The following is a 27,296-nucleotide window of genomic DNA, read 5'->3' on the forward strand; positions in this document are numbered from 1 at the left end:
ACCTGGGAAGCCCATTTATCCATATTTATTCTTGGATGTTCGGAGATTGGAACTCACGCTGCCAGTTATGACCACAAAATTTAAAAAATAATTTAAAAAGTTGCTTTAAAGATGACTTGAAGAAATAATTAAAAAAATAAAGTAACTTTTGCTCTAAAAGTGGGGAAAACAAAAACAGGAAACCCCAGAATACCAGACAGGCTCATGAGCCTGACTTGTTCAGGCTGATGAAAGAAATCAATATTCAATGTTCAGGCCTCAAGAGATAATGTCACAGCTACTTCAACTGGACAAAGAAACCCTTCTATCACTCTTGAAAGAGTAAAATCAAGTATGCACAAGGAACTAATAAAATACTACAGTTCTCATACTTGTGAAATGCCAGTTTTAACATAAACGTGATTTGTGTGATGTAACAAATGCAAAACATGCAGAACATAACCATGCTTCTCTCTTTTTATATAAACAACCATGCCCTGCCCTGCCCCCCCAGGTAAAATGGTACACCCCCACTACAAAGCTTAGCAAGAGCCCAAGGGAATTTCACTCTAGATGTTTGGGGGCATATACAGCAAATGCATGTTTTTAAGAAGTGTCAGACTTTGGGACCCACTTCTAACCGTCTGCTAACTGACATAACTGCTCCCAGCTCCCAACAGCCAGCCTTAGCATCATATATAAAGAAATAAGCTGGGTGCTCCTGTGGTTAAGACTCAGAGCCTCCAATGCAGGGGGTATGGGTTCCATCCCTGATCAGGGAACTAAGATCCCACATGCTGTGTGGTGCAGTCAAAATATAAATTACACAAAAATTAAAATAATATATAAATAATATTTTATAATAATAAAATAAAAACAAGTTAAAAATGTTCCCAAACCTAAAAAACAAATGAAAAAAAGAAATAAGCCCTGACTTTGCATTCATAAATAGTTCAAATTTGTTAGCGCAAACACCAAAGACACAGCAAAATTCCATGGTCACATTGGAACTTGATTGTATCAAGTACTATTTGAAACGGGAATTATTTATAAGGGTACGGATGTTTCTGTACCACAGAAATTTAGATTGTTATGATATTTAAAGTGTTTCAACTCCATAGACTCTCCCATAATGTCTAGAATTTAATTACATAAAAAGAAGTATGAAGTTAAATAAAGTCACATTTATTTTTCATTAATTTTACCATTCCACAAATAAGGAAAAATGATATTAATTATAGATAAAATGACACGTGTTCATTTTTTAGAAATTGACACAATACCCAAGTTTTTTTTAATCTGACTTTTAATTAGTGAAAGCTGAATTTCGTCTATGTGCTTAACAAGAAGTATCTAATAAACATTTTTATGTTTTCTCCTTCAGTTCCAGAACATTAGATTCCTTGTGATATTTATTAATCTAGGACACCAGGAAAAATCAGGACACCTATTTTAAGGTTATTATTTTACATTTCAACTTTCCATTTCAGATTTCCTAAACTGTAACTTACTCTTCAAAATCTCAAAAATATACATCACATCTCTTGATGAATCATAGTCCTATAATAAAGAATCTACATTAAAATTCAGCTTTAACTTATTTCCAGCAGATGAAATATATACTTTTTATATAAATATTTCCATTTAAAATTAAGAACTTTGGCACAGAGCCCTAAGCTTGTAGTCTTCAAATTGTGTGTACATTGCTTTCCACCAATCAACCTGGGGGAGTCTGGGAAAGAAATGGTGCTCTTTTTACACTTGTACCTGGTGTATTTACCCTTCCCTCTGTCTCATGCTTGACAATCCAGCGGTATTCAAGATTTTAGAACATGAAAAAAAAGGGTAGAAGATTTACTTCTCCACATCAGTGAGGGTAGAAGAAAGGGACAAGATCTAAGCCTGAGAATTTCTAAGTACCGGATCTTTTGGTTTAATTTATTCTTGTTTTTCCAGCAATTACATGTGGTCACTTGTATCCTTTGCTATGTCTCCAAGAGAGAGACACAGCAAATGTCTCTCCAATGTGAATCCATCGAGAGTGGCTTCATTTCATATCTAAACCCCCAGAAATTTCAAGTCTTGTTCAAGTCAAATTTTTATAGAAAGGTTTCTCAGGGGAAAATGACAGGCCAATAAAATCAACAGTCTGAGCGATTCCAGTATTAATCTTTAATGGTTATGTTCCATTTCTGGTCTTTCTGCTGTACTTTTAAAAAGTACTCAGATGAGTAGAATTCATTTTTATATGAAGAATTTGAGCTACTACTTTCTTGATGGGGGAGAGGTAACAAATTAGACTAGTGCAAAAAAAAAAAAAAAACTCCCACATTCTCCAAAGTGCTTCCTGTATGAAATTCAAAACCTGAATCCCCACCAGTTTATTAAAGGTCGGAATATCATTTACCTCAACCTTTATCCTTGTCTGCTTGGAGCCTCTGTCCTGGATTAAAAGTTCTAGAATGTTCTACAGAAAAGTCCTAAAGCAGGTGGTCGAGGATGGGCGTGACAGGGGATCTCCTGCACCGTCCCCCCAGTATTGCACAAAGCCCGCCAGCCGGCTGCAAGCGGGCACTGTCCTGTCACCCCTCACCCAGCACATGAGGCCAAGCTTCATCCCACACTGGCCCTGAGTCTGTCATACAGCGTAAGCTGGTTTCACCCACACCTTTCACCTTTCTCTTGGTACCATTTAAACACGACGGGGAAATGGAATCTGTACATCACCCACAGACACAGTAGAAAGAGGAACACATTAAAAACCAGCCGACTCTCACAACTTCAGAGGACCTACAGTCTGGCAGCCAGGCCTCGTCTGCCCAGATGTTCTGGCTGTTAGTGTCCTCAGGAAGCTCTGCTCCATGCTGTGATCTTTCTTAACCAACAGCCATCAGCTCAGAATCATCAGGAAACACCCCCCCATCTGGAGCTGATGACCTGCCCCCCATCCTGTGGAAGCTGCCCTGGATGCCGTGGAAAGGTGTTCTGAGTATTTTTAGTGCCATTCACTGAAAAACTAATTACAGATATACATATTTTTTCATAAATAAAATCTGAGGCATATATGTATATATTAAAACTTTCACCAACAAGGGTGTGTTAAAAATTTCAAGTTCTGTCCTTCAAGGTCAATAAAGGCACAAGTGTTTTGGTTTGTTTTGTTTTTTTCTCTTTCTTTAGGCTGGCAAAGAACACAACTGCTAGCAACAAGTCATCAAAGACACTGTAGGGGACTTTTTTCTTTGATTTTCTTCTTCCTGGGATGACCATCTGCCCCATGGATCACTGGCCGATGGCGTGATTTCTAGCCAAGGACAGTATTTAGATGCATAGAGGGTTTAAGTGGATTCGTTGCTGTGTCAGATTGCTAGGTGAGAAGCCACAACTGGGCGGGGCCGGTCCCCCCAGGTCTGCTTTGGCCATTTCCATTAAGGCTTCTCGCTCCCAAATCGACCCTTCCGGTTTCCAGGTTCCGAGGCCCTTCGGACCAGCCTGGGGGGCGGCTGGGGTCGGATGCCTTCGTGGACACGGTCACCCCGCACGGAGCCAAAGTGGCCTTTGGAGAGGAGGGGCTGGCAGAGCACACCCGGGGTCTGGGGACACCCCTCTTTACTGTGGGCAGCTGGGGAGCTGTGGGGTTGGTCCTGCCTGGAATCCACGTCCACCTCGTTCTTCCACTCCATTTTATAGGCCTGGGGGGCTTTCTTCGAGAACTGTTCTGGCAAGAAGCGCCTGGCCCGAGGCTGCAGGTTGAGCACCGTGGTCCCCGCCTCCAGGTCGGAGTCGCTGCTGTTGCCACCTGCCAGGGGGCAAAAGAAAGACAGCGTGGGCAGGCATTTTAGGGAGAAGATGATACAAGCAACTGGTCTGGCACCTGCTTGGCCCTCCCTGGGGCTCTGGAGGTCACGCAGAAAAGCCAGAGGACTCACCCTGACTCCACCTGAGTCCTGGGCCTGTGCATATGCCCTGCGAACATCTGTGTCCACAAGTGTGCACGCTTACTAATTCTAAAGAACTTCTGATGTACCAGCCGCTGTACTGAGCACTTTCAAATTCATTAACATATGAAATCCTCACGATCACCCGCTTTACAGATGAAGTAACTAAGGTTCAAGAGATGTTAGTTGAATGAGTGTGTGTGTGCACTAAGTCATGTCCGACTCTTCGTGACCTCATGGACTGTAGCCCGCCAGGCTCCTTTGTCCGTGGGATTCTCCAGGCAAGAATACTGGAGTGGGTTGCCATTTCCTTCTCCAGGGGATCTTCCCGACCCAGGGATCGAACCCATGTCTCCTGTGTCTCCTGCTCTGGCAGGCGGATTTTCTACCACTGGGCCTCCTGCTGGATGTCAAACAGACCATTTGGCAGCAGTTGCCCGCCCACTTGCCCCCTCCAAACGGTCCCGGACTGCTCAGCTCAATGTCTGGCACACAGGAGACCGATCAATAATTAGCTGCTATTATGCAGATTCTTGTCCTGATCTACTATCTCATGCGCAGGTTTATTTCCTTTATATTTTCATAAAATGGTCAAAACACCAGTATGGCTTGAAATCTACATAAAGATTACCATCAATTAAAGAGATATTAGCCTTCATGTCAAAGCTTTAATAATGAGAGCTGAAAGTCAATTATATGGTTGCCTTTATGAAAATATATTAAAATGATGAACATTTAAAGTAGAAATATAGTAAGAATTACAGAATTAAATGTAAACCTTTGAAGATGGACAACTTTCTATTTACCTGTTCACCAGTCACACGATGACAATAGTTCTTTTTGCTATGTCAAACAGAATCATTATGGGATAAAACTAAATTGTGTACAGCATGCACCAAACTCTATACCAAAAGGATGCAACACTAATAAAGGTCACCATGTTATGATGTTTGCAAATGACTGAACTCATTGTCCTTAATAAAGAAGAAAACAGAAAAGTTTTCTATTTTATAAACATCAATAAATAAGTTTAAAGTCTTTTTGCTCCAACTGCCTTCATTACCTGCATTAGAGAAATTCTTTTTCTTCTGTAGCTTTTCTGGAAGCTTTGTATTTTTGGGTAAGGATAAATATCGGGAGGTTGAAGTGGAAGCCTGTAAAAAAAAAATAATAGAAAACCTTATTTAGGTGTCACGCCATTTATTATATGTTAGAAGTTTACAAGTCTACAGCAAATCTTGGTGTTAAAAATTAAAATCTTAGTTCTTGATTCCAAAACGACTGGGTGAGGAACTGTAAGGATGGGGAACAAAGTTCCAAGTGATAATCATTTGATTTAAAATGTGGAAAGCCTCTTTTAAAGTATCACAGAAATCAGTACTATTAAGGAAAACAGAAATAAATTGGGACCCTTAGGAACAGGATATGAAAACCTCTGGCTTTTCTTAAAAGCTACAGAAACATCCGCTTATAAGAGTATTACTAAAAAAAAAAGACTTAGAACCTACATATATAGGGAGGAAGGTATATGAAAAATGTAGCATGTTTAAGTTGTATTCGCTTTAATAAATCTTGAAAATGATAGAATTAAAAATATCACTATAGCTAACTTGCTGGCATTTCCAATGCCACAGCCTCTAGTTTCTTCAACTTTTTCTTTTGTTTTCTATTAATTTCTACCAGAGTTCAGTTGCTTTACAATGTTGTTGTTGGTTTCTTTTGTACAACAAAGTGAATTAGTCATATGTATACATACATCCCCTCTTTTTTAGATTTCCCTCCCTCTAGTTTAACTTTTAGTTGATGCTGCCACATTTCACACATAAAATGTAATACTGTTCAGACAGAACCATTTTGACCTCTAACAGTGCAATACAGATCATTATTAACAATGAGATGCAGTGCCTGCTATATTCAATCACAATATACTTTTTAAAAAATTATGTACTTTTGCCTATTCTGGGTCTTCGTTGCTGCTTGTGGGGTTTCTCTAGCTTCAGAGAGCAAGGACTACTCTTTGTTGCAGCGCGTGGGCTCCTCTTGCTTCCGAGCAGAGGCTCTAGAGTGCTCAGGCTCAGTAGTCGTGGCTCACGGGCTTAGCTGCTCCGTGGCATGTGGCATCTCCCCAGACCAGGGATTGAACCTGGGTCCCCTGCACTGGTAGGTGGATTCTTATCCACTGTGCCACCAGGGAAGTCCCAGAATCGCCTTTTAAAGTGGCTTCCTTATCTAGGACAGGGCCCTGGACCAAGTGGAGTGCTGAGCACAGAGCATCTGAAACTCTCCGGACACAGACACAGGGCCTTCTGGAAGTTTCCACTCACGCTGACTGGCTCACCTTCAGGCTGCACCCTCTCCCTGGAAAGAGCAACCGTGACTCCCCAAAACGAAGTCTGACCCCCCCATTCAGCTTAACGCTGCGCACTGCCTGACCCGTCCCCGTCTTCCCAAACCTCCCTCCTCAGCCCTTCCTGGCTTATTTTGTCCACAGCACATATCGCCTCTAACATAACAATTTCCTTATTCAGGCCGTTCCTGGTGGCCTTCCCCCCACTGGAATGTGAATTCTACCTAGGAAGGGAGCTTTGTAGTTTTGTTCACACCAACGTATTCCAAGTGCCCGGACAGCGTCTGGAACATGACAGGTGTCTCAGAAACACCTGGAAAGGTGTTACCATGGGCTGCATCCCAGGATTCCTGTGGGCCAGCCCCCCACCGCCCCGTCCTGTCGCCAGCTCCCCCGGGACGGCTGCGGGCTCTGCTGAAGGAGCCTCCCGCGTCCCAGAGGCGTGAAGCGCCTTACCCGGTGCTCCCGGTTCAAACTGCTGTCCTTCCGAACGCTCTCCCGGAGGCTGTGCCGCCGGCGGATCAGGATCTCCTTGGCCTGCCTCTCACTCGTGTCAGCCGTCAGATTGTGTCGGTTGTAGGACAAGGTCTGAAATGAAGACACCAGTGACATTTTACCAAAACGCTGACCACTGCCTGCAAGTTCCAGCACCTCACTACATTTCTTTGGCTTTGCAGCTTGAAGAGATATTTGATGATGAACGTACGGGGGGTGGGGGGGGGCGGTAAGAAGAGAAGTGAACATTCTTTCCAATTGTGTTAACATTCAAAGGTTATTAACATTCATGAACTTTGAAAGAATTCATGTTCTACCAAATCTCAAATTTGGTAACAAATCTGGGTAACAACGGTAGAAATTTCAGGTTGTGTTGTTATGTGTTGTTACTCGCTCAGTCACTGTCCGACTCTTTGTGACCCTCTGGACTGAAGCCCACCAGGCTCCTCTGTCCATGGGGACTGTCCAGGCAAGAATACTGGAGCTGGTTGCCATTTCCTTCTCCAGGGGGTCTTCCCGACCCGGGGATCAAATTCATGTCTCTCGTGTCTCCTGCATTGGCAGGTGGATTCTTGACTACTGCATCACCTAGGAAGACCTACATATATTCAATAACTGTGTTTGATTGAACCAAATAAAATTCTCTACTTAAGGGGGAAAAAAAATTCATGTTCTAGTAAAAGTCAGTGAATACTTTTCATTGAAAAGTATGATCTTTATAAATCAAAAAATGACTGAATTCATCAAGCATCTTTGACTTCTTTGAAGTACCTTATACGTATTTACTCATCAGTAGCGGCTGGGAAAAAAACAGAAGTCACATTCTCTACTGATAGTAATGACTGGTATGAAAACCAACCACTTTGGGCCACTTGGTGGTGCTATGACCCTCTAATTAACTTAAGAGCATTTCTCTTCAAATTGAGAAAAGTGGCAATAATCAATATTTGAAGCCATACAACTTATAAAGTAGGGCTGTCCAGGGTATACATTTTTAGTTCTATAAGCTATCAGTCAGTCAGTTCAGTCACTCAGTCATGTCCGACTCTTTGCAACCCCATGGACTGCAGCACGCCAGGCCTCCCTGTCCATCACCAACAACCAGAGTTTACTCAAACTCATGTCCACTGAGTCGGTGATGCCATCCAACCGTCGCATCCTTTGTCATCCTCTTCTCCTCCTGCCTTCAGTTTTTTTCAGCATCAGGGTCTTTTCCAGTGAATCAGTTCTTCGCATCAGGTGCCCAAGTTCAGCCACCTGAACTTGGAGTTCAGCATCAGTCCTTCCAATGAATATTCAGGACTGATTTCCTTTAGGATGGGCTGGTTGGATGTCTTTGCAGTCCAACGGACTCTCAAGAGTCTTCTCCAACACCACAGTTCACAAGCATGAATTATTCGGTGCTCAACTTTCTTTATAGTCCAATTCTCACATCCATACATGATTACTGGAAAAACCACAGCTTTGATTAGATGGACCTTTGTTGGCAACGTAATGTCTTTATTTTTTAATATGCTGTCTAGGTTTTTTTGGGGGGGCGGGGAGGGCTTTCCTGGTGGCTCAGAGGTTAAAGCGTCTGCCTGCAGTGCAGGAGACCCGGGTTCGATCCCTGAGTCAGGAAGATCCCCTGGAGAAGGAAATGGCAACCCACTCCAGTATTCTTGCCTGGAGAATCCCATGGAGAGAGGAGCCTCCATGTCCTCCATTGTCCACGGGGTCGCAAAGAGTCGGACACGACTGAGCGACTTCACTCACTCACTCACTCAGGTTGGTCATAACGTTTCTTCCAAGCAGCAAGCATTTGTTAATGTCATGGCTGCAGTCAATATCTGCAGTGATTTTGGAGCCCCCCAAAATAAAGTCTGTCACTGTTTCCCATTTCCCCATCTATTACCATGAAGTGATGGGACCAGATGCCATGATCTTAGTTTTCTGAATGTTTAAGTTTTAAGCCAACTTTTTTACTCTCCTCTTTCACTTTCATCAAGAGGCTCCTTAGTTCTTCTTCGCTTTCTGCCATAAGAGTGGTGTCATCTGCATATCTGAGGTTATTGATATTTCTCCCAGCAATCTGATTCCAGCTTGTGCTTCATCCAGTCCAGCGTTTCTCATGATGTACTCTGCATATAAATTAAATAAGCAGGGTGACAATATACAGCCTTGGCGTACCCCTTTCCCGATTTGGAACCAGTCTGTTGTTCCATGTCCAGATCTAACTGTTGCTTCCTGACTTAGAGACCTACAAATCTGCACACAGTTTCTCAGGAGGCAGGCCAGGTGGTCTGGTATTCCCATCTCTTTCAGAATTTTCCACAGTTTGTTGTGATCCACACAGTTAAAGGCTTTGGCATAGTCAATAAAGCAGAAGTAGATGTTTTTCTGGAACTCTCTTGCTTTTTCAATGATCCAGCAGATGTTGGCAATTTGATCTCTGGTTCCTCTGCCTTTTCTAAATCCAACTTGAACATCTGGAAGTTCACGGTTCCATGTACTGTTGAAGCCTGGCTTGGAGAAGTATAGCTATAAGCTATACAGAAATCCATTTCCTAAAATAAACTGTAGTCAGTAATTAAGTTCATTTTCTGATAGAATTAATGCATACTTCTTAGGAATATTCTTATCCCCAGAGCCATATCACACCTGGGCTTTCCAGGTGACTCAGTGGTAAAGAATCCACCTGCCAAAACAGGAGACAAGGGTTTGATTCCTGGGTTGAGAATATTCCCTGGTAGAGGAAATGGCAACCGACTCCAGTGTTCTTGCCTGGGAAATCCCGTGGTCAGAGGAGCCTGGCAGGCTACAGTCCATGGGGTAGCAAAGAGTGAGACACAACATATTGAGTAAACAACATATCAGATCTAGTAGAGATAAACAGAAGTACCACAGAACCACACTCACTTCCTGCCTTGAGGAATCTGCTATCTAGCTGAGCATGTGAAAGTAACAAAATAACACGAAATTGTGAAATGAAATGTTAAAATGATGTGGGATGTAGGAGCTCTAAGTGATAGCCCATTCAAAGACAGGGCAGGGAATAATTTAGAGGGTGTTGAGGAAACCTTAAAAATCGGAGAAGATGGATCAACTGACAGGAAGGAGTGGGGCATTTCAAGTGGGGATGCAGAAGACAGCAACACAGTCTGAGGAACGAATTCAGACCCCTCGCTTTGTGGGTGCATGGGTGGGTGGGTGAGGTGGAAGCACAGTTGGGTAAGGGGGAGCCTGAATACAGATCCCAAAGGCTGAAAGAATAGTTGAGCCTGGAAGCCACAACTGTTTTGTCTCATTTTAAATAGAAAGATGCTTTATTAAAAGGGGCTTTAAGGGACATCCCTGGCAGTCCAGTGGTTACGACTTCGCCTCCCAGTCCAAGGTGGGTGGGTTCAATCCCTGGTTGGGGAACTAAGATTCCCATATGCCTCCAGGCCCAAAAGCCAGAACATAAACAACAGAAACAATATGGAACTCGACAATGACTGAAAAACTATTTTAAATAAGTAAAAAGAACTTTAAGAAAAGAGTGGAACCGCCGTGATGTCAGATGGAACGGGATGGGCTGTGAGGAGGTCAGCTAAGAAGCTCCAGAAAAGGCCCTGATGTGAGTGACCGGGATCCCTGACAAGCACTGTGTCCCTGCCCCAGGGCACCTCACTGTGCCTCAGTTTCTTCATCCATAAAATGGAGACAATAGTTAACACCACTTGCTGGAGGATGAAGAGTTAAGACCCACAACGCATGGAAATGGGGGCTGGAAAACCGCACACACTAAGTATCGGCTATATTACCAGCGAACTATGAGAATGAGGCTCCGTGATGGAAATGGGCTGAAAGAAGTGGCTTTGAAGATACAGCAAGGGAAGAAATGGTTGCACTTTACAAACAAAGAAGGTTAAACACATTTTAAAAAGTCTTCTAAGTGATAAAGCTATTTCACTCAAAAAGTTTAAAGAGCAATCAATTAACTTTCTTCACCATTAGATAACACGTGTTTTTATCTCCAAGTCTTTGGTAGCAGAACTCTTACCTCCCTGGGATTCCAGCCTCCAGCCTTGACCAAGGTGTCTGGGGGGAGAGCTGTACCCTAACGGGACAGGCCCCTGGGGGGCGGAGGGTCTGAGGGAAGGAAGTGCCTGGTCTGGGCCCTGCAGAGGCTGGCGTGATGGTGGCAACAGCCCCCATAACTGAACAGCGTCTAATCTGCAGGCACACTTTTAACCAAAGGCAAGTATGTGCGTGCTCAGTCGCTCAGTTGTGTCCAACTCTTTGCAGCCCCATGGACTACAGCCCCGCAGGCTCCTCTGCCCACGGGATTCTCCATGCAAGAATATTGGAGCAGGTTGCCATTTCCTACTCCAAAGACAAGGACCTATTTTGCTAAATAAATTATTCTTACTCGCTGACGGATCTGATAGAGATTTCTTGACAATATTTCTCGGATTTCATCCATTTCACCAGGTGTGAGCTTCCTTACTTTTTCTTCACGACAGTCACTGTGAACATTTAGGAAAAAATATTTTACTATTCAACAAGTATTAAATTCATCTATGTTCTTTCTTAGAGATGTAAAATATCATCATTTAAGAAGAAGAAACTTAATGAATAAAACAGGAATTATTTAGTAGTTTAAAATAATTCAAAAAATCTAAAACATTTATTTCAGTGTCAAAATCATTCACGTAAGTTTAATCATGCACCAGTTTTTTCAGTCTGCTCATGCAACTATTTAAAGAGAAAAGACTAGAGTGGCTTGCAATGCTATCACTTATTATTTCTAATGCTCTATAAATAAAGTAGCATAGGGTTGTTATATTCCCACAAAACTTAATTAGCTGAATTTTACTATTATGGCTCTATTTTTTAAAATACCTCATTAGAAGTATTTACAAAGACACCATTTATACTACGTATGTCCATACAGTTGATCCTCTTTATTCAGGTAGTCCATATTTGCAAATTCACTGACTTGCTACAATTTGTTTATAAACACATTATCAGTACTCAGGGCACTGTCCCAGTCATTCTCAGACATGTGCAAAGTGAATAAAAATTTGAATCGTTGGGCATGCAGGTTTCCAAATGAGGCCAAATATGTCAACCCTTTGCCTCTTTGTCTCAGCTCTCATGCTGTTAAAAAAAAAAAAAAAGTCCTTTTCATCATCTAGTGGAATGTTCTTCACATTTTTGTGCTTTTTATTAAGGCGATCCTGTTGTTTTAAATGGTTCCCAAGTATAGTTCTGAAGTGCTGTCTAGGGTTCCTAAGTGCAAGATGTTTCTAAGTTTTAATTCTACTTTTTTAAAGGATATTTTAGCAGGATATGGAACTCTAGGTTCAGCTACATTTTTTCAGAATTTTGAAGCTACCAATAGTGTCCACTGGTTTTATTGAAAAATCAGTGGTCAGGTTTTTTCTCTTTTGAAGAAAATAGGTCTCTTTTTTTTCCCTCTGAGTATGTTTAAGATTTTCTCTTTGTATTTTTGACCTTCAGCAGTTTTATGAACCTGTATCTACTTTTGGTTCTCTCCTTATCTAATCTGCTTGAGGCTGTCAGAATTCAAGTCTTTCATCTGTTTGGGGAGATCCTCAGTCAGCATTCCTTAAGGTATTGCTTCTACCAATTTCCCTCTCATCTCCTTCTGGAGGTTTTCATTATATATGAATCTACCCCATATATTTCTCACTTTCTTTTTCATCTTTTTTTTTTTTTTCTTCATACTGTTTTTCATTCTGGTCTTTCCTTCTGTCCTATCTTTCAATTAATTCCTTTTCTCTTCAACTTTATCTAGTCTGCTCTGATAGCTGTCAAGTGAGATCCTAAATTTAGTTACTTTATTTTCAGCTCAAATACTTCACTTTGGTCTTTTTTGTTTATATAATCTCCATGACAATGCCAAAAGTGTCAATGCCATTTTCTTCCCTTAAGCATGTTTCTATTTCTGTTTTAAAGTCCCTGTCTGACAATCCAGTGATGGGAATCCCTTTTGTGTCGACTATTATTTTCTATTTTGTTGCTTGTTTCTCAGTGTTTTCAGTCACATTTCCTGTCTACTCATATGCTTGGTTATTTTGGATTAAGTATTACACATATATAAAACAATCATGCGGATACTTTAATGCTGTTTACAATCTTATTTTCTTCCAGAGAAGGTTTAAACTTAACTTCTCTTGAGCAGCTGAGATAGAGGCAATCTCAGTCTCTGATGATTTAAACAATCAAGAATTGAGATAATTCCAGGCTGGGCTTCTTTCCCTTGAGGGTTAAGGTGTAGGACTTTGAAGTAAAAACCTATACATACAGATGTATGTACATACATTGTATGAGTACATACAAATGGTCCTCCTTCTTGGTAGGTTCTGAATTCTAATTTTATTCTCTAAGACCAACTAGTCTGTCAAAACCCCTGTTTTAGCTTTTTAGACTCTTAAGACATGTTCTCCAAATTCCAGACAGAAAATAGCAATAAATGCCAGTTCTATCCTCTTGAACTTCCCTCTTTTTTGACTTCTGGCCAAGAAATTCCTCACTGTATGGATACTGTCCAGCTTTCCAACAGATATTTAAAATATATTTTGTCCTTTTTCCTCTAGTTTTCTCAGTAGTTTGGTCTGGACTCAGTTCATTATTGTCAGAAATATGACACCTTACTGCCTCTCTTTTTGCTTCTATCCTCCTCCAAAGAAGACACTTCAGAAGAGGTGAAATAGTGACCATGGCAATCATTTACCCAGCTACGTAACTATCCATCAATTTTTGTTAGCCACTTCCCTAACCCTAAACCTTTGCCTTTACTCCACTTTCGACTGGCTTCAAGATGAACTGTGAACAGGGGTAAAGCTAAGATTTCCTTCCCTTCTGAGAAGCTGGATAGTTGAATTATTTTGTGCTGCACCCACAAAAGGAACAGTGCCTAAGAAAGATCATAAATGGTAAACCTGGAGTAAACTTCAAGGAGCAGGTATAGCCCCATTTTCTACTTGAAAAAACAATCTCAGGGAAACAGATGGACCAGCTTAAGGTCCCACAGTGAGTTATTTGCAGAGCTGGGACTATAAACAGTCATTCTGCTCAATCACCACTATTTCCAGTGCAATACAATGCCTTTATTTCTGAGTCATCCTGACCACTATTACTTTTTATTCTGTATGGTGTAAACCACCATAATTTTTATAGGGGACTATCATCCTAGTGAAAATCACAGTTTATATGGTTGGGTGTGATTTGGAGTTTCTCTTTCATTTCAACCCTTCCATAGCTAGCATTTTAATTTAGGTGAAACTTTGCTGAAACGAGCTTCAAACTCATCAGTAAAAGAAGAAATCATCGTAACCTGAAATTTGTCATGTAGAGGAGGAATGATGCTTTTGTGATAAACTCATTTGCTAATTTGCTGACAGTATGTATTATTCTGCTATGGATTTGCTATAAGAGTTTAAGTCACTTTACATTCTGGGTATTCATCTCCTCGTTTTTAAAATTAGGGAGACAGACTAGGTCAGTGCATCTCAATACTGGATTCCTTATTATACACTTCTATAAGCTTATATATTTTTATTAGAATATAATTGCTTTGCAATGTTGTGTTGGTCTCTGCTGTACAACGTCATGAATCAGCTATATGTGTGCATACATCCCCTCCCTCTTGGGCCTCCCTCTCGCCCGCCTCATACCCACCCTCTAGGTTATCACAGGGCACCGAGCTGACCCCCTGTGCCATACCGCAGCTTCTCCTAGCGATCTATTTCGTACATGGTAGTGTATATAAGTCAAAGCTACTCTCTCAGTTCATCCCACCCTCTCCTGCCCCCTCTGTATTCACAAGTCCATTCTCTACGTCTGCATCTCTATTCCTGCCCTGCAAATAGGTTCATCAGTACCATTTTTCTAGATTCCATATATACAGGCTAATATGTGATATTTTTCTCTGACTTAACTTCATCCTGGATGACAGGCTCTAGGTTCATCCACATCACTTATATATAAAAAACCTATACCTGAGCCTCAACACCAGAGATCCTGATTTTATTGGTCTGGGTGGGGCCCAGGCACGTGTGTTATTTAAATGCTCCTACAGTATTTCCAATGTACAGCCTGCGTTGAGCACCTCTGCACGAGATCGCCACTAAATGTTCTTTTCAAGTCTTAAATTATGACTCTGCGAAAAATCCATGAGGAAATAGCTATGTAATTACATTCATCTTTATAATTGAAAATCATAACACACCTTAAACTATCCCATTTCAAAATGCCTGCTAAAGAGGCTTTACTTTCAGAACACACTGAACTGTCCAAAGCAAATACAATAAATACATAATCATTCTAAACATTCTAAACATGACCAGGTACTTTCTGACTAGTTCATTCTACAATAACACAATACGGTGTGACGTGACATGACATGACATAGTATAAAATAATGCACACATTTCCAGGTTTTCACATTTTATCCAGTAGCTCTTTCTGCTATGAGGTCTTAAGGACTCATGTTAGGACATAAGTCAAATTTCTTATTATCACTGGCTTCACAAAACTATAAACACCTACTTAGCAATAAGTTGCTCGGATGCTCAGTCATGTCTGACTCTTTGCAACCCAATGGACTGTACCCACCAGGCTTCTCTGTCCATGGAATTTTCCAAGCAAGAATACTGGAAATACTGGAGTGGGTTGTCATTTCCTCCTCCAGGGGATCTTCCTGACCCAGGGATTGAACCTGTTTCTCTTGCACTGGCAGGTAGGTTCTTTTACCACTGAGGTACTTGGGAAGCCACATTAACTTCTATTTTCAAAACAGGACTTACTTTAAAGATGCAAAAGAAGGAACAGTGCTTATCATCCCAGTTTCTGCCATCTCGATGGCATGTTTTATTTCAAGCTTTTTGTATAAAGACACAATGCTTGACTTGGGTTGGTTCTCCCGAATCAAAAGCTTCCGCAGGTACTTGTCATCAAACTTCTTAAACCTGGAAATAAGCAAAATCAAAACTTCAATTAATTAACACAACACTGATTAAGAAAAAAAATCTGTTTTTACCAATAAAATAATTTCCACTACTCCCAGGGGAAAAAAATAATAGCAGTGTTTAGTTAGTCTGATCATTGTATTTATTTTTGTAGGTGCATACCTAAATATATAATAGAGCACATATTAGTATATTTTTATTTTAACCATAACATACTTATATCTAATGAGGCTTCCCAAGTGGCCCTAGTGGTAAAGAACCTGCCAGCCAATGCAGGAGACACAGGAGACATCAGCTTGATCCCTGGGTCAGGGAAGATCCCCTGGAAAAGGAGATGCCCTTCTCCAGTAATTTTGCCTGGAGAATTCCATGGACAGAGGAGCCTGACGGGCCACAGTCCATGGGTTCACAAAGAGCAGGACATGACCGAGTGACTAACACTTTCACTTTTCATGCCCAAGACTCCCAAATGTGTGTCTCCAGCTCCAACTTCTTTCCCAAACCCCAGAAATGAGTATCCAGACCCCTGCTCAACTTCTCCACTTGGACATCTCAAACTTGGCATGCTCTAATGGATCTTCTCCCAAGTCATCCCCATTTCAGTTAGCGACAACTCCACTTGGTCAAAAACCCTAATGTCATCTCTGATTCTCCGCCCTCTCCCATATTCCACATTACGGCCTGAACTGTGTTCCCCAAAATCCATATGTTACAGTCCTGGTCCTCAGGACCTCAGAATGTGACTGTATTTGGAAATAGCTGATTAAGTTAAAGTGAGGTCATTAGTGGGCCTGAATGCAATATGACTGGTGTGTGTATTTTAAGAGGAAATTCAGACACAGACATGTAAAGAGAGAAGACAATGTGAAGAAGCAGGAAAAAGAAGGACAACCACAAGCCAAGAAAGGATGCCTGGAGCAGACTCTTCCCTCTCAGTTCCAAAGGAACCAGTTTCACTGACATCTTATTCTTGGACTTCCAGCCCCTAGAACTATGAGACAATAACCCCTATTTAAGTCATGAACATGCGGCAGTTTGTGACAGCAGCTCTGGAAAACTAATACTCTACATCCACTCTATCAAAGACTTCTGTTGGTTCCACCATTTCAGTACACACAAAATCTAATCATTCCTCCAGCCATCGCCCTGGGCCCAGCATTGCATGCTAAGTCACGCTAGTCCTGTCCAACTCTGTGCAACCCCATGGATTGTAGCCCGCCAGGCTCTTCTGTCCATGGGACTCTCCAGGCAAGAATACTAGAGTGGGCTGCCATGCTTTCCTCCAGGGGATCTTCCCAACCCAGGGATGGAACCCATGTCTCCTCCGTCTCCTGCATTGGCGGGGGTGGGGGTGGGGGTTCTTTACCACTAGTGCCACCTCAGCATTATCATCTCTCAATGGGTTATTGCAACAGGCACCAAACTGGTTTTCCTGCTTCTGCCACCATGTTCCTATAGCCTATCCTTGATGCAAACCAGCTGCTGCTGCTAAGTCGCTTCAGCCGTGTCCGACTCTTTGTGACCCCATGGACTATACCTACTAGGCTCTTCCGTCCATGAGGATACTCCAGGCAAGAATACTGGAGTGGGTTGTCATGCCCTTCCCCAGGGGATCTTCCCAACCTAGAGAGAGAACCAGTGTCTCTTACTTACGTCTCCTGCACTGGCAAGCAGGTTCTTTACCACTAATGCCACAGGGATCACATTAAAGTGTAAATCAAGGACTTCCCTGGTGGTCCAGTGGTTGAGAATCTACCTGCCAATGCAGGGGATATGGGTTCGATCCCTGGCCAGAAAAGATCCCACAAGCTAAGCCCGTGAACTACGAGCAGTGCTTGGGCACTACCGAGCTCAAGCATTCCAACTATGAAAACTCAAACGCATGCACCTAGGTCTTGTGCTCTGCAACAAGACAGGCCGCCACGGTGAGCAGCTCATGCACCAAACAGAGAGTGGCACCCACTCACTGCAAGTAGAGAAATAGCAATGAAGACCCAGCACAGCCAAAAATAAATAAATAAAATTCTCAACAAAAAAGAAGTAAGTCAAACCACGCAACTCCTCTGCCTCTCATTGAGCACAAGTACAATGACCTGGATGCCCGACACCACTTGGAGCTGCCTGCCCCAAGGCTGTGCTGCTCTAACTCAGGTCCAGCCTCTCTGAGGCCGCCCCCGTCCCAGAAACATGCCAGCCCTGCTCCCACCTCGGGGTCTCTGTACTTCCTACTTTTTACTTTTACTACCTTCAAGTCTTTTCCTTAAGGTCATTTTCTCACAAGAGCCTTTCCTATCTACCCTACTAGAATTGCACTCCAGAACTTCCTCTTCTTCTTCCCAGACACATTTTCCTCATTGCAGTCAGCACTTTCTAACAGGCTATCCTATGCTTATTTACTGATTTTCTTCTCCTAGCGTTAATGACCGATGCGCAGACCTCGTTTCGTTTTGTTTGCCTGTGTTCCTATCTTACCAGGGTCCAGGACACGGCCAGGAGCTTTGTAAGCTTAAAGGCAGACTGAATCATCCGGCCCAGTTCCTCCCTGGACCCAGACCCTGTAACAGATCAGGTTACTTGGTGATGCCCTTCCACCATGGCTGAGGTGACCTGCTCCTTCCTGCTTCCTGCCACTGAGATCAGTAACGTCAGCTGCTTTGGTCAATGGGCAGTCAGGAGACACGGCGATGAGAGCAGAGGCTCTGGATGGGCTTGCTCACTGGAGCTCACTTCTTATGTTGCCACGTGGCATGAGAAGGATGTACCCAGAGTGACTCCTTGGTCCCAAGACAAAGGTGAATGTCCCATGAAGCAGAGTTCAGTGACCCCAGTTACATCAGAGAAGGCCGGCCAGGATCAGCTGATGACCCACTGATGCTCCGAAGCTGGAGCAAGAACAGGCCAGATGAGCTGACTCTCTGCCTCCTAACTTAAGTACTTTAGTTCCTTTTTCTACTACAAAAAGACAATGTATTTCATTTTTTCCTATCAAAAATAATACATTTCCTTAAGCAGCATCATAGATTCTGAAGACATTTGTGCAGCATGTTCATGTGAGGATAGAAGATGAATGCTTTCTGCCATATGTCACCCTGAATTTGGTTCTTTGTGAAATATTGAACAATTTTTTCCCTTTGCTTTTGAGGGTTTTTTTTGAATTCTTTTTTTATTCTTTAATTGGAGTATAGTTGTTTCACAATGCTGTGTTAACTTCTGCTGTACAACAATGTCAATCAGCTATAAAAAGTGACTGCTCCTGTAAGCAGTTGAATATTGACTTGGTTTGTATATAAATATTATACCAATATTCAAGTGAATCAGTAGGCAGTAAATATTTGATGAGGAAAATAATGTGTTACAGTGATCACTATAAGTCCAAGGTGGTTTATAGGCACACCTGTGCTATGAAAGTGAACAATGTTAAGCCACGTTCACGGTACTAGTCCTTTGTTCCAAATACAGGAGACCTAAGAACAATGGCAGAGAGCTACCTTGAAAGGGTTTTGCCATTGACTGGTCTCCACACAAAACAGCGGGCCTATTTTTATCTAAGTTTATTTTGAATTTCACGTGAAGCTCACTGAACCAGGACGCCTGGCAGCAACACAGCACCTTTACAAACTTGTATTAATGTTATTGTTGTTGCTCTTTTAGTTTTCTCTTATTTTCTTTTTTTTTTTCCCAGTTATGTCCGACTTTGCAACCTCATGGACTGAAGCCCTCCAGGCTCCTCTGTCCAGAGCATTCTCCAGGCAAGAATTCTAGAGTGGATTGCCACTTCCTACTGCAGGGGATCTTCCCGACCCAGGGGTCAAATCCGCATCTCCTGCACTGGCAGGTAGATTCTTTACCACTGTGCTACCTGGGAAGCCCAACGAGAGATTTGCAAGAAGAATAAACATTAAAGACCGTGACATCTGATCTATGTACTGTAGGATTTATACCCTTTATTTGCTCTATCTCCATACTTTTCATTTCTCTACCAAGCTACATACACATAGGTGGCTTTTTTACTATCATCAGACAACTTTTGCCAAACATGAGAAACATCCTTACTGCATGACCCTTTCATTTCATTTTCAAATGGTCAAATGGCTCAAGAACCCTCTGGAAGGACCATTAGAAATCTACAGTAAAAGGATTTCAGAAGGAAGAGAAGGATACCTCTAAAACAGTTGCTTGTTTTTTATGCCATTTTTGTAACATCCATAATTATGTACAGACCAGAAATGAGATCTGAGAACTCATTTCAAGAATGACCTGTGTCAGCATCAAATCCCTTCACACAAACTTCTCTACTCTACCTGCAGTGCACAGTGTGCTTGACAATCCAGAAAATTATTTTAATTTACCTGGAAAACTTAATATGTAAGCCTTCATAAACTTCTTCAGTGAAGTATGCACACTGCAGAGGAGGTGTCAGGTATGTCGCAATATTACCTTCCAGACGTGAATCAAAATCGGCTCCACCATGTTTTATATTTATGGTCCAATTAGCCCAGAGCTTACAGATGTCTGCCCAGAACAGATTCATATTTAGAGATAAGGTGTCTTTGCCTGGAAGGCAGGACAAAGCTAGACTTTCTCTAGTCCTTCACTTTCTGGACCCAATCACATGTTCACAGGGCTCACCTCTTCCATCATCTACCATGGCCCCAGGGCCAACCAGCCTCATTCCTTCATCATATCTATGTTTCCTTCTATTAGGACGTCAGAGCAGTGGGATAAATTTCTAGTTTTCAATCTCCCCTGGGGAAAAGGACAAACTGCTCTGGATGACCATGCTCATTTAATCACTTCAGAAAAGGGAGGATAGGATGCGAGAGAAAGAAAAGTGGTCGGGCTGAAAAGGATGCTGAAGATGGATAAAGGCATGGGGCTTCCCTGCTGGCTCAGACAGTACAGAATCCACCTGCAATGCAGGAGACCTAGGTTCAATCCCTGAGTCAGGAAGAATGATCCCTCGGAGAAAGAAATGGCTATACTCTCCAGTGTTCCTGCCTAGAGAATTCCATGGACAGAGGAGCCTGGCGGGCTACAGTCAATGAGGTTGCAGAGTCGGACACAACTGAGTGACTCACTTTCATGCAAACAACAAAGAACAAGAGGCAGAAAAGCCTGTACCATGGGCTTGGCATAGACATCCAGAGACCTAAAGCAGGATGATGTAGGGAGTCACAGCAGGGTTCTCCGCTCTGCCTCCAAAAAAGTGAATACCACCAAGACAACTGGCCTTCTGTTTCATGATTTTACAACAGAGATTTTAATTCACTTTATTTTATTACTGAGTGTTCCCATCTCACTAATTAAGTAGTCTGTTCCTACAAACAAAATATTTTTCCTTTAGTTATGAAGGAAGGCTATGAACAGGGGCCTCTGTACATTAGCAAACAACGTGGTCAGTCTTGTGAAGGTTGTGCCAGCACTTGTAGTCCCTATAACTCATTACCTAATGATGTCTCACACACACACACACACACACACACACACACACACACACACACCCCTGTTTGCTATGTGACTATTTAGTTGCCTTTACTATATTGCAAAATTTTAAAGGCCCAAGTCTATGGCTTATACTTCTCCTGTAGTCCACTGTCATGTCAGAATACGTGAGCAAACAGTAAACACTCAAAGATGTATTTACGTTAAATTATGTAAATTGGTAGGTTGGTGAACTTCATGTAAATTTGCAAGGAGGGTGGGGAATCTGCTTGCAAGCTAGGAAAGAAAAGACAAGAGATTGAACAGGAATCCACCAAATATATCTTGGGACCTGTCTGTCTCTCTTCAAGGACCAGCTGAAACACCCTCCTTCAAAAGTCTTTCCCAGACAGTGATGTGCCGGCAAATTTGACACATGTATGATTTGTAGCATTTGTCAGTTCCCTGGTTCACTCCCCCCACAGCTGAGTCAAGTCACCAATGTGGATGGCATTGACTTAGATACACACAGTCAGCTCCCACCAGCCCATGGGAGCTGCTCCTGTACCACACTGGCCCTAACCCTGCTATTAGAATTAATCTGTATTTCTTGATCCCATAAGTCTGTTTTTCAGTATATATTAAACTGTACACCTAATTCTCCCTGGTAGTCTATCTCTTGCATTTCAGCTACAAGATCCTTGAAGAAAGACTCTAAATATTTATTATCATACATGTATACACACATATATGTGTGTGTGTATATATATATATATGTACATATAAATTATATATTAGCTTAGACAGTAAAGAGTCTGCCTGCAATGCAGGAGATCCGGGTTTGATACCTAGGTTGGGAAGATCCCCTGGAGAAGGAAATGGCAACCCACTCCAGTATTCTTGCCTGGAAAATCCATGGACAGAGGCGTCTGACAGACTACAGTCCATGGGGTCGCAAGAGCAGGACACAACTTAGGGACTAAACCACCACATAAATTATATATACATAGAGAGAGATACACATTTATGTGCATGCTTGCACATTTAGTCGTGTCCAACTCATTGCGATCCCATGGACTATAGCCCACCAGGCTTCTTTGTCCATGGAATTCTTCAGGCAAGAATACTGGGGTGGGTTGCCATTTCTTGCTCCAGGGGATCTTCTCGATCCAGGGATCAAACCCATTGGCATGACGATCCTTTACCACCGTGCCACCTGGGAAGCCCACACATCTATGTAAATACACATCATTTTTCAGAGAAGTGTAACTTTAAAAACATTTGCTATTTTTGCAAGTCTATGTATCTCCTCAGGTCCTCTGGAGCTCTGTATTTGACAAAGCCCTTCAACATGTGTGGGAAAACAGATAGTAATGGAACCCCCGGTTTTAAACCAGATAGACTGCATTCCTCGGCCTCCCCCACAGTGAGAAATGCCCATACAATCAGCCCTGGTCATGCAAGGCCAGGACACGTGATTCAGCTGGAAGAACTGAGTGAAGCCTCTGATAACTGTGATTAGGAGGAAGCTAGTACATATTCTGCGTCTCTTTGTTGGCTTTCTTCCTGGGATGCGCACATAATAGCTGGTGCTGCAGCAGCCATTTTTGGTCCGAAAGGCAACATTGGAAATGGAGGTTCTTGGTGGAGGAAGGGTCCTGGGACCACGAGGAGTCTGTGGAGCGTAATTCACCTGTCAATGGTACACTGCCTACCTGATACTTACATAAGAGAGAAATAAGCTTCTACCTTGTTAAAGCTACTGTTGTTCTAAGCCTCTATGAGAACCAAACTTTATCTTAAAGGACAGACTATGGCACAACAGGAAAGATCGGAAAGTCTGAAAAATAACACAAGTCAATGTGTCCTGCTCCCAGACTGATCCAGAGCCACTTAAAGCCTTCTTACTTGTCTCTCCAAAAGTTGTGACCCCAATGACCACAAACATCTTCAATCCCGGTCTTCACGTGATCAAAAAACTAAAACAGAAAAAGCCAGCTGGTTGATTAATTTTTATCTGAAATCAGTCATTTCTGTTTCTATTTACAGAAATTATTAATTCCTACCTATAGAAATGGTAATGATTATTTCTGTGCGTAGAAATTATAACTATAGAAATTTATAGAATTCTAATAGAAATACTATTACTATTTCTATCATGCCTAAACTTCAAAGATGCTGATACTTTTTTGGTTTTGGTTTGCTTGAGTTTTCACTGAAAACAAATAAGACAACAATTCATCTTCAAACAAATTCATGAGATGTTTGTCATATCGATCATTAGAATTCATATTTTTTAACACAATAGTTTGTAATTTTGGAAACTATGAAGTATGGTCACAATTTTCCAGTTAAAACATTTCAGGCTGAAGTAAGGGCTAAAAGGGGATTCCTTGTCCCTGTATTCCTGAGGTGTGTAGCCTCCATGGGGGGCTATGTTCATTCTACCCTCAATTCGTCTCTTCCTCAGCCCACCCCCCACACCCCATCACCCTCTGCCAGTTACCTCTTCTTCAGGAAATGAGACCGTGGTGTCAAGCTGTCTGACTTAATCCCAAAATTTTCCCTTTGACCATTTAAACTGATCTGCTACATTAACACCTACCCGACAATGGATTTCCTCACTGACAGCTTGCTGTTTCTTATTGGACCTCTTAACATCAAGGAACTCCACCAGTGGTCGGATAGTTATTCCCTGCACAAGAGAAGGGGGGAGGAAAACCTTATAAAATTCAAGAATAATTTGTAACCTCCTAATACTTGATAACCAACAAAAGATACCCTGCCCCCAAGACTTAACGGAGCATAAGTAACATTTTGTTAATTTTTTCTTCCTCTTTAAAAGCTGGCATATTTTCAGAGGGCCATGTCCCAAAAGCTGCTACTAGAAACAAAAAGTGGACAGGATGTAAGAAATTGAAAATGTGATACTCTGTAATTTTAAGAAAAAGAAAATCCTTCTAAGAAATAATAAAGGCTCACCCAGTTCAGAGGAATCATCTACTTGTCTTATTCACAGAAAACGTTTCAATGATTCATTCATTAAACTGTTAAACAATCTGAATTGAGCATTTAAGGTGTCCATGTCAGAGGCTTGGGAATCGGAGGTGGATAGTTAAGAACCTCAGCTTGAGGACGTCAGAGTCTTGTGAGGAGAAGGATACACACAAAACAGTTAACAAAGTAGAAACAGGAAGAATGAGAGAGATAGAGAGGGAGCAGGTCAAGGAAGGCTCTGTAGAAAGGCAACCCTGGATCTGAACCCTACAAGATGTTGTGCTGCTATGCTCACTTGTATCCGACTCTGCGACCCCATGGACTGCAGCCCACCAGGCTCCTCTGCCCATGGGGATTCTCCAGGCAGCAATACTGGAGTGGGCTGCCATGTCCTCCTCCAGGGGATCTTCCTGACCCAGGAATCAAACCTGCATGTCCTGCATTGGCAGGTAGATTCTTTACCACTGAGCCACCTGGGAAGCCCATTATATACATAATACTATATAAATACTAAATATATATATATATATATATATGTATATATATATATATATTTAGTATTTATATAGTATTATGTAGAATACTATATATTAGTATATATATATATAATTATATACTCTCTCTGTATATGCATGAAATACATAATCCTACTTACGAAATGCACAAAACCTTTACAGAGAGAACTATAAATGTAATTAAAGGATACTGAAAATATTTGAGTTTTAAAAAGACACAATTCCTAGATAGGATTACATAACACCATCATGATGACAATTTTATCTCAGTGTATAGGCAATACAATTCCAATCACATTTCCAAAGGATTTTAAACAGAAGTTGAATATTTAGAAGCCAAGAAAATGTTCAAAATTAACATGAAAGAGTAAATATAACCAGAAAAATTTAGACAAAAGAGAATGGTGGTGAACTTACAGCTACCAACATAAACTCTCAGCTAATATGTTTAAAATTATGTGATATGGATACTAAAATAGGCCAGGGGGAGGAAGGGGTGAGGATGTGGGGTCAAAGAGGATCCCCAAGTTACTCACCTGGTTGGCAGATGGCTGCTACCACAGGGCATGAAGAATCCATGGGGTCACTGGACTTGCGGAAGGGGTGACTATGTTAAGGGATGCTCCCTGACACAAATTTGATTGCTATTTCATCTCTCTGCACATCTTGGTGGCTCAGACAGTAAACAATCTGCCTGCAATGCTGGAGACCCAGGCTCGATCCCTGGGTCAGGAAGATACCCTGGAGAAGGGAATGGTTACCTGCTCCAGATGACTGCCTGGGAAATCCCATGGATGGAGGAGCCTGGCAGGCCACAGACCCCGGGGTTGTCCCACAGAGTGGGACACATCTTTGTGACTAACACTTTCACTTGATAATATAAACTGTGAGGCACAGATATTTTAAAGGAGGTCGTTAATTTTGTTCCATCAATCCAGCTTCAAGCATTTTTCAGCTTTAATTTTCTAAAGCATGAATGATTTCAAGCAAACCTGGAATAAGACACACCTTGGATTCTACCTGCATTTCCATCTGCCACTTTGAAATAACACAGGAGGTAACAACCATTTTTCAATCAACACATAATCTGCCATTTTTAACTTATGCAATTGAAAATAGGTATCAGCACGTGGTTTGAAGTGATGGGTGATTTCATGAGTTTCAGATTCCATGAAGCCTCAAGGTTAATAATAGCTCTAGGGGAATGACAGAGTGTGTTCTCAGTACACAAAGTGCTGTTTCATATGCTTTTATCTACCAGCATCCATTCAGTTAATAATAAGGCAGTGTTTTATATTTATAACAATAAAGTATTGATGAGATGCAATGGAACATTGCATCTTTTATTCACTCCCTAACTTCATTTTTTATTTTATATTGGAGTATAGCTGATTGTGGTTGTTGTTCAGTCGCTAAGTCATATCCAACTCATTTGGATTCCATGGATTGCAGCACACCAAGCCTAGTGTGCTTCCCTGTCCATCACCATCTCCCAGAGCTTGCTCAAACTCATGTCCATTGAGTTGGTGATGCCATCCAACCATCTCATCCTCTGTCGGCCCCTTCTCCTCTTGCCCTCAATCTTTCCCAGAATCAAGGTCTTTCCAGTGAGTTGGTTCGTCACATCAGGTGGTCAAAGTATTGGAGCTTCAGCTTCAGCATCAGTCCTTCCAATGAATATTCAGGGTTGATTTCCTTTAGGATGGGCTGATTTGATCTCCTTGCAGTTCAAAGTGAAAGTGAAAGTCACTCAGTCATGTCTGACTCTTTGCGACCCCAGGGACTGTAGTTCATGGAATTCTCCAGGCCAGAATACTGGAGTGGGTAGCTTTTTCCTTCTCCAGGGGATCTTCCCAACCCAGGGATCAAACCCAGGTCTGACGGGCTACAGAAGCCTGGCAGGCTACAGCCCATAAGGTCACAAAGAGTTGGACACAACTGAATCAACTTAGCATGCACTTAGCACACATATTCTAGTATTATATATAGTCTCTCTCTATTTTTCATTAGTCTTCTGTAGGTGTTTATGTTTTCGTTTTTAATTTCCAAATGGGATGAATTTGTGCATGTTCATTTTATGTCTAGCCATGTGGGTTAAAAAATAAAGAAATCCCTTAGTTTTCCAACAAACCACTGAAAGACATATTTAATATTTACAAAGCATAAGTTAAATTTTCATACTTTCACGCAGCTTTGGCGCAATAAACACAACACCCCAGAGCCAGGCCTGGCAGAGAGGAATGGTTACGCAGCGGTCCCAGGGAACATCAGCGCAGTGAGGTTTATTTTTCCCCTGGGGTTCCCAAATGACTCTAGTGGTAAAGAAACCACCTGCCAAAGCAGGAGATAAAGGACACAGGATTTTGATCCCTGGGTCGGGAAGATCCCCTGGAGGAGGAAATAGCAGCCCACTCCAGTATTCTTGCCTGGAGAATCCTATGGACAGAGGAGCCTGGTGGGCTGCAGTCCATGGGGTCACAGAGAGTCGGACACGACTGAAGCGACTTAGCAGGCACCCACGTGCCATCGCTGCTTTCTGCCCACCCTCAAACCCTCACTCTTCCCCTCGCAGCAAAGTGGGAAAGAAAAAGGAACTGCTGTCTGATTAAACACGGTGCATTCTCTGCGTTTGTTCTTTAGGAAG

General features: G+C 42.1%; 1 protein-coding gene and 1 non-coding gene across 2 annotated transcripts in view; one reads left to right on the top strand and one right to left on the bottom strand.

The window, feature by feature from the left end:
- Window positions 1–211: 211 nt before the first annotated feature.
- The window catches only part of SLC9A2 (solute carrier family 9 member A2), an 87,872-nt gene continuing 60,787 nt past the window's right edge, over window positions 212–27,296 (bottom strand). Inside the window, exons 6-12 of the mRNA XM_061155841.1 lie at window positions 23,746–23,835; window positions 23,049–23,119; window positions 15,558–15,719; window positions 11,153–11,249; window positions 6,721–6,852; window positions 4,981–5,071; window positions 212–3,778 (exon numbers count right to left, since the gene is read on the bottom strand). Of these exons, the coding sequence (XP_061011824.1) occupies window positions 3,408–3,778; window positions 4,981–5,071; window positions 6,721–6,852; window positions 11,153–11,249; window positions 15,558–15,719; window positions 23,049–23,119; window positions 23,746–23,835 (1,014 nt within the window). The 3' untranslated portion in view covers window positions 212–3,407. The remainder of the gene's footprint in view (window positions 3,779–4,980; window positions 5,072–6,720; window positions 6,853–11,152; window positions 11,250–15,557; window positions 15,720–23,048; window positions 23,120–23,745; window positions 23,836–27,296) is intronic.
- Window positions 8,309–8,381, top strand: TRNAC-GCA (transfer RNA cysteine (anticodon GCA)). The gene has a single exon. It is a non-coding gene; the product is annotated as a tRNA-Cys (tRNA).

This window comes from Dama dama, chromosome 11 (assembly GCF_033118175.1).
Source record: "Dama dama isolate Ldn47 chromosome 11, ASM3311817v1, whole genome shotgun sequence".
Taxonomy (NCBI): Eukaryota; Metazoa; Chordata; class Mammalia; order Artiodactyla; family Cervidae; genus Dama; species Dama dama.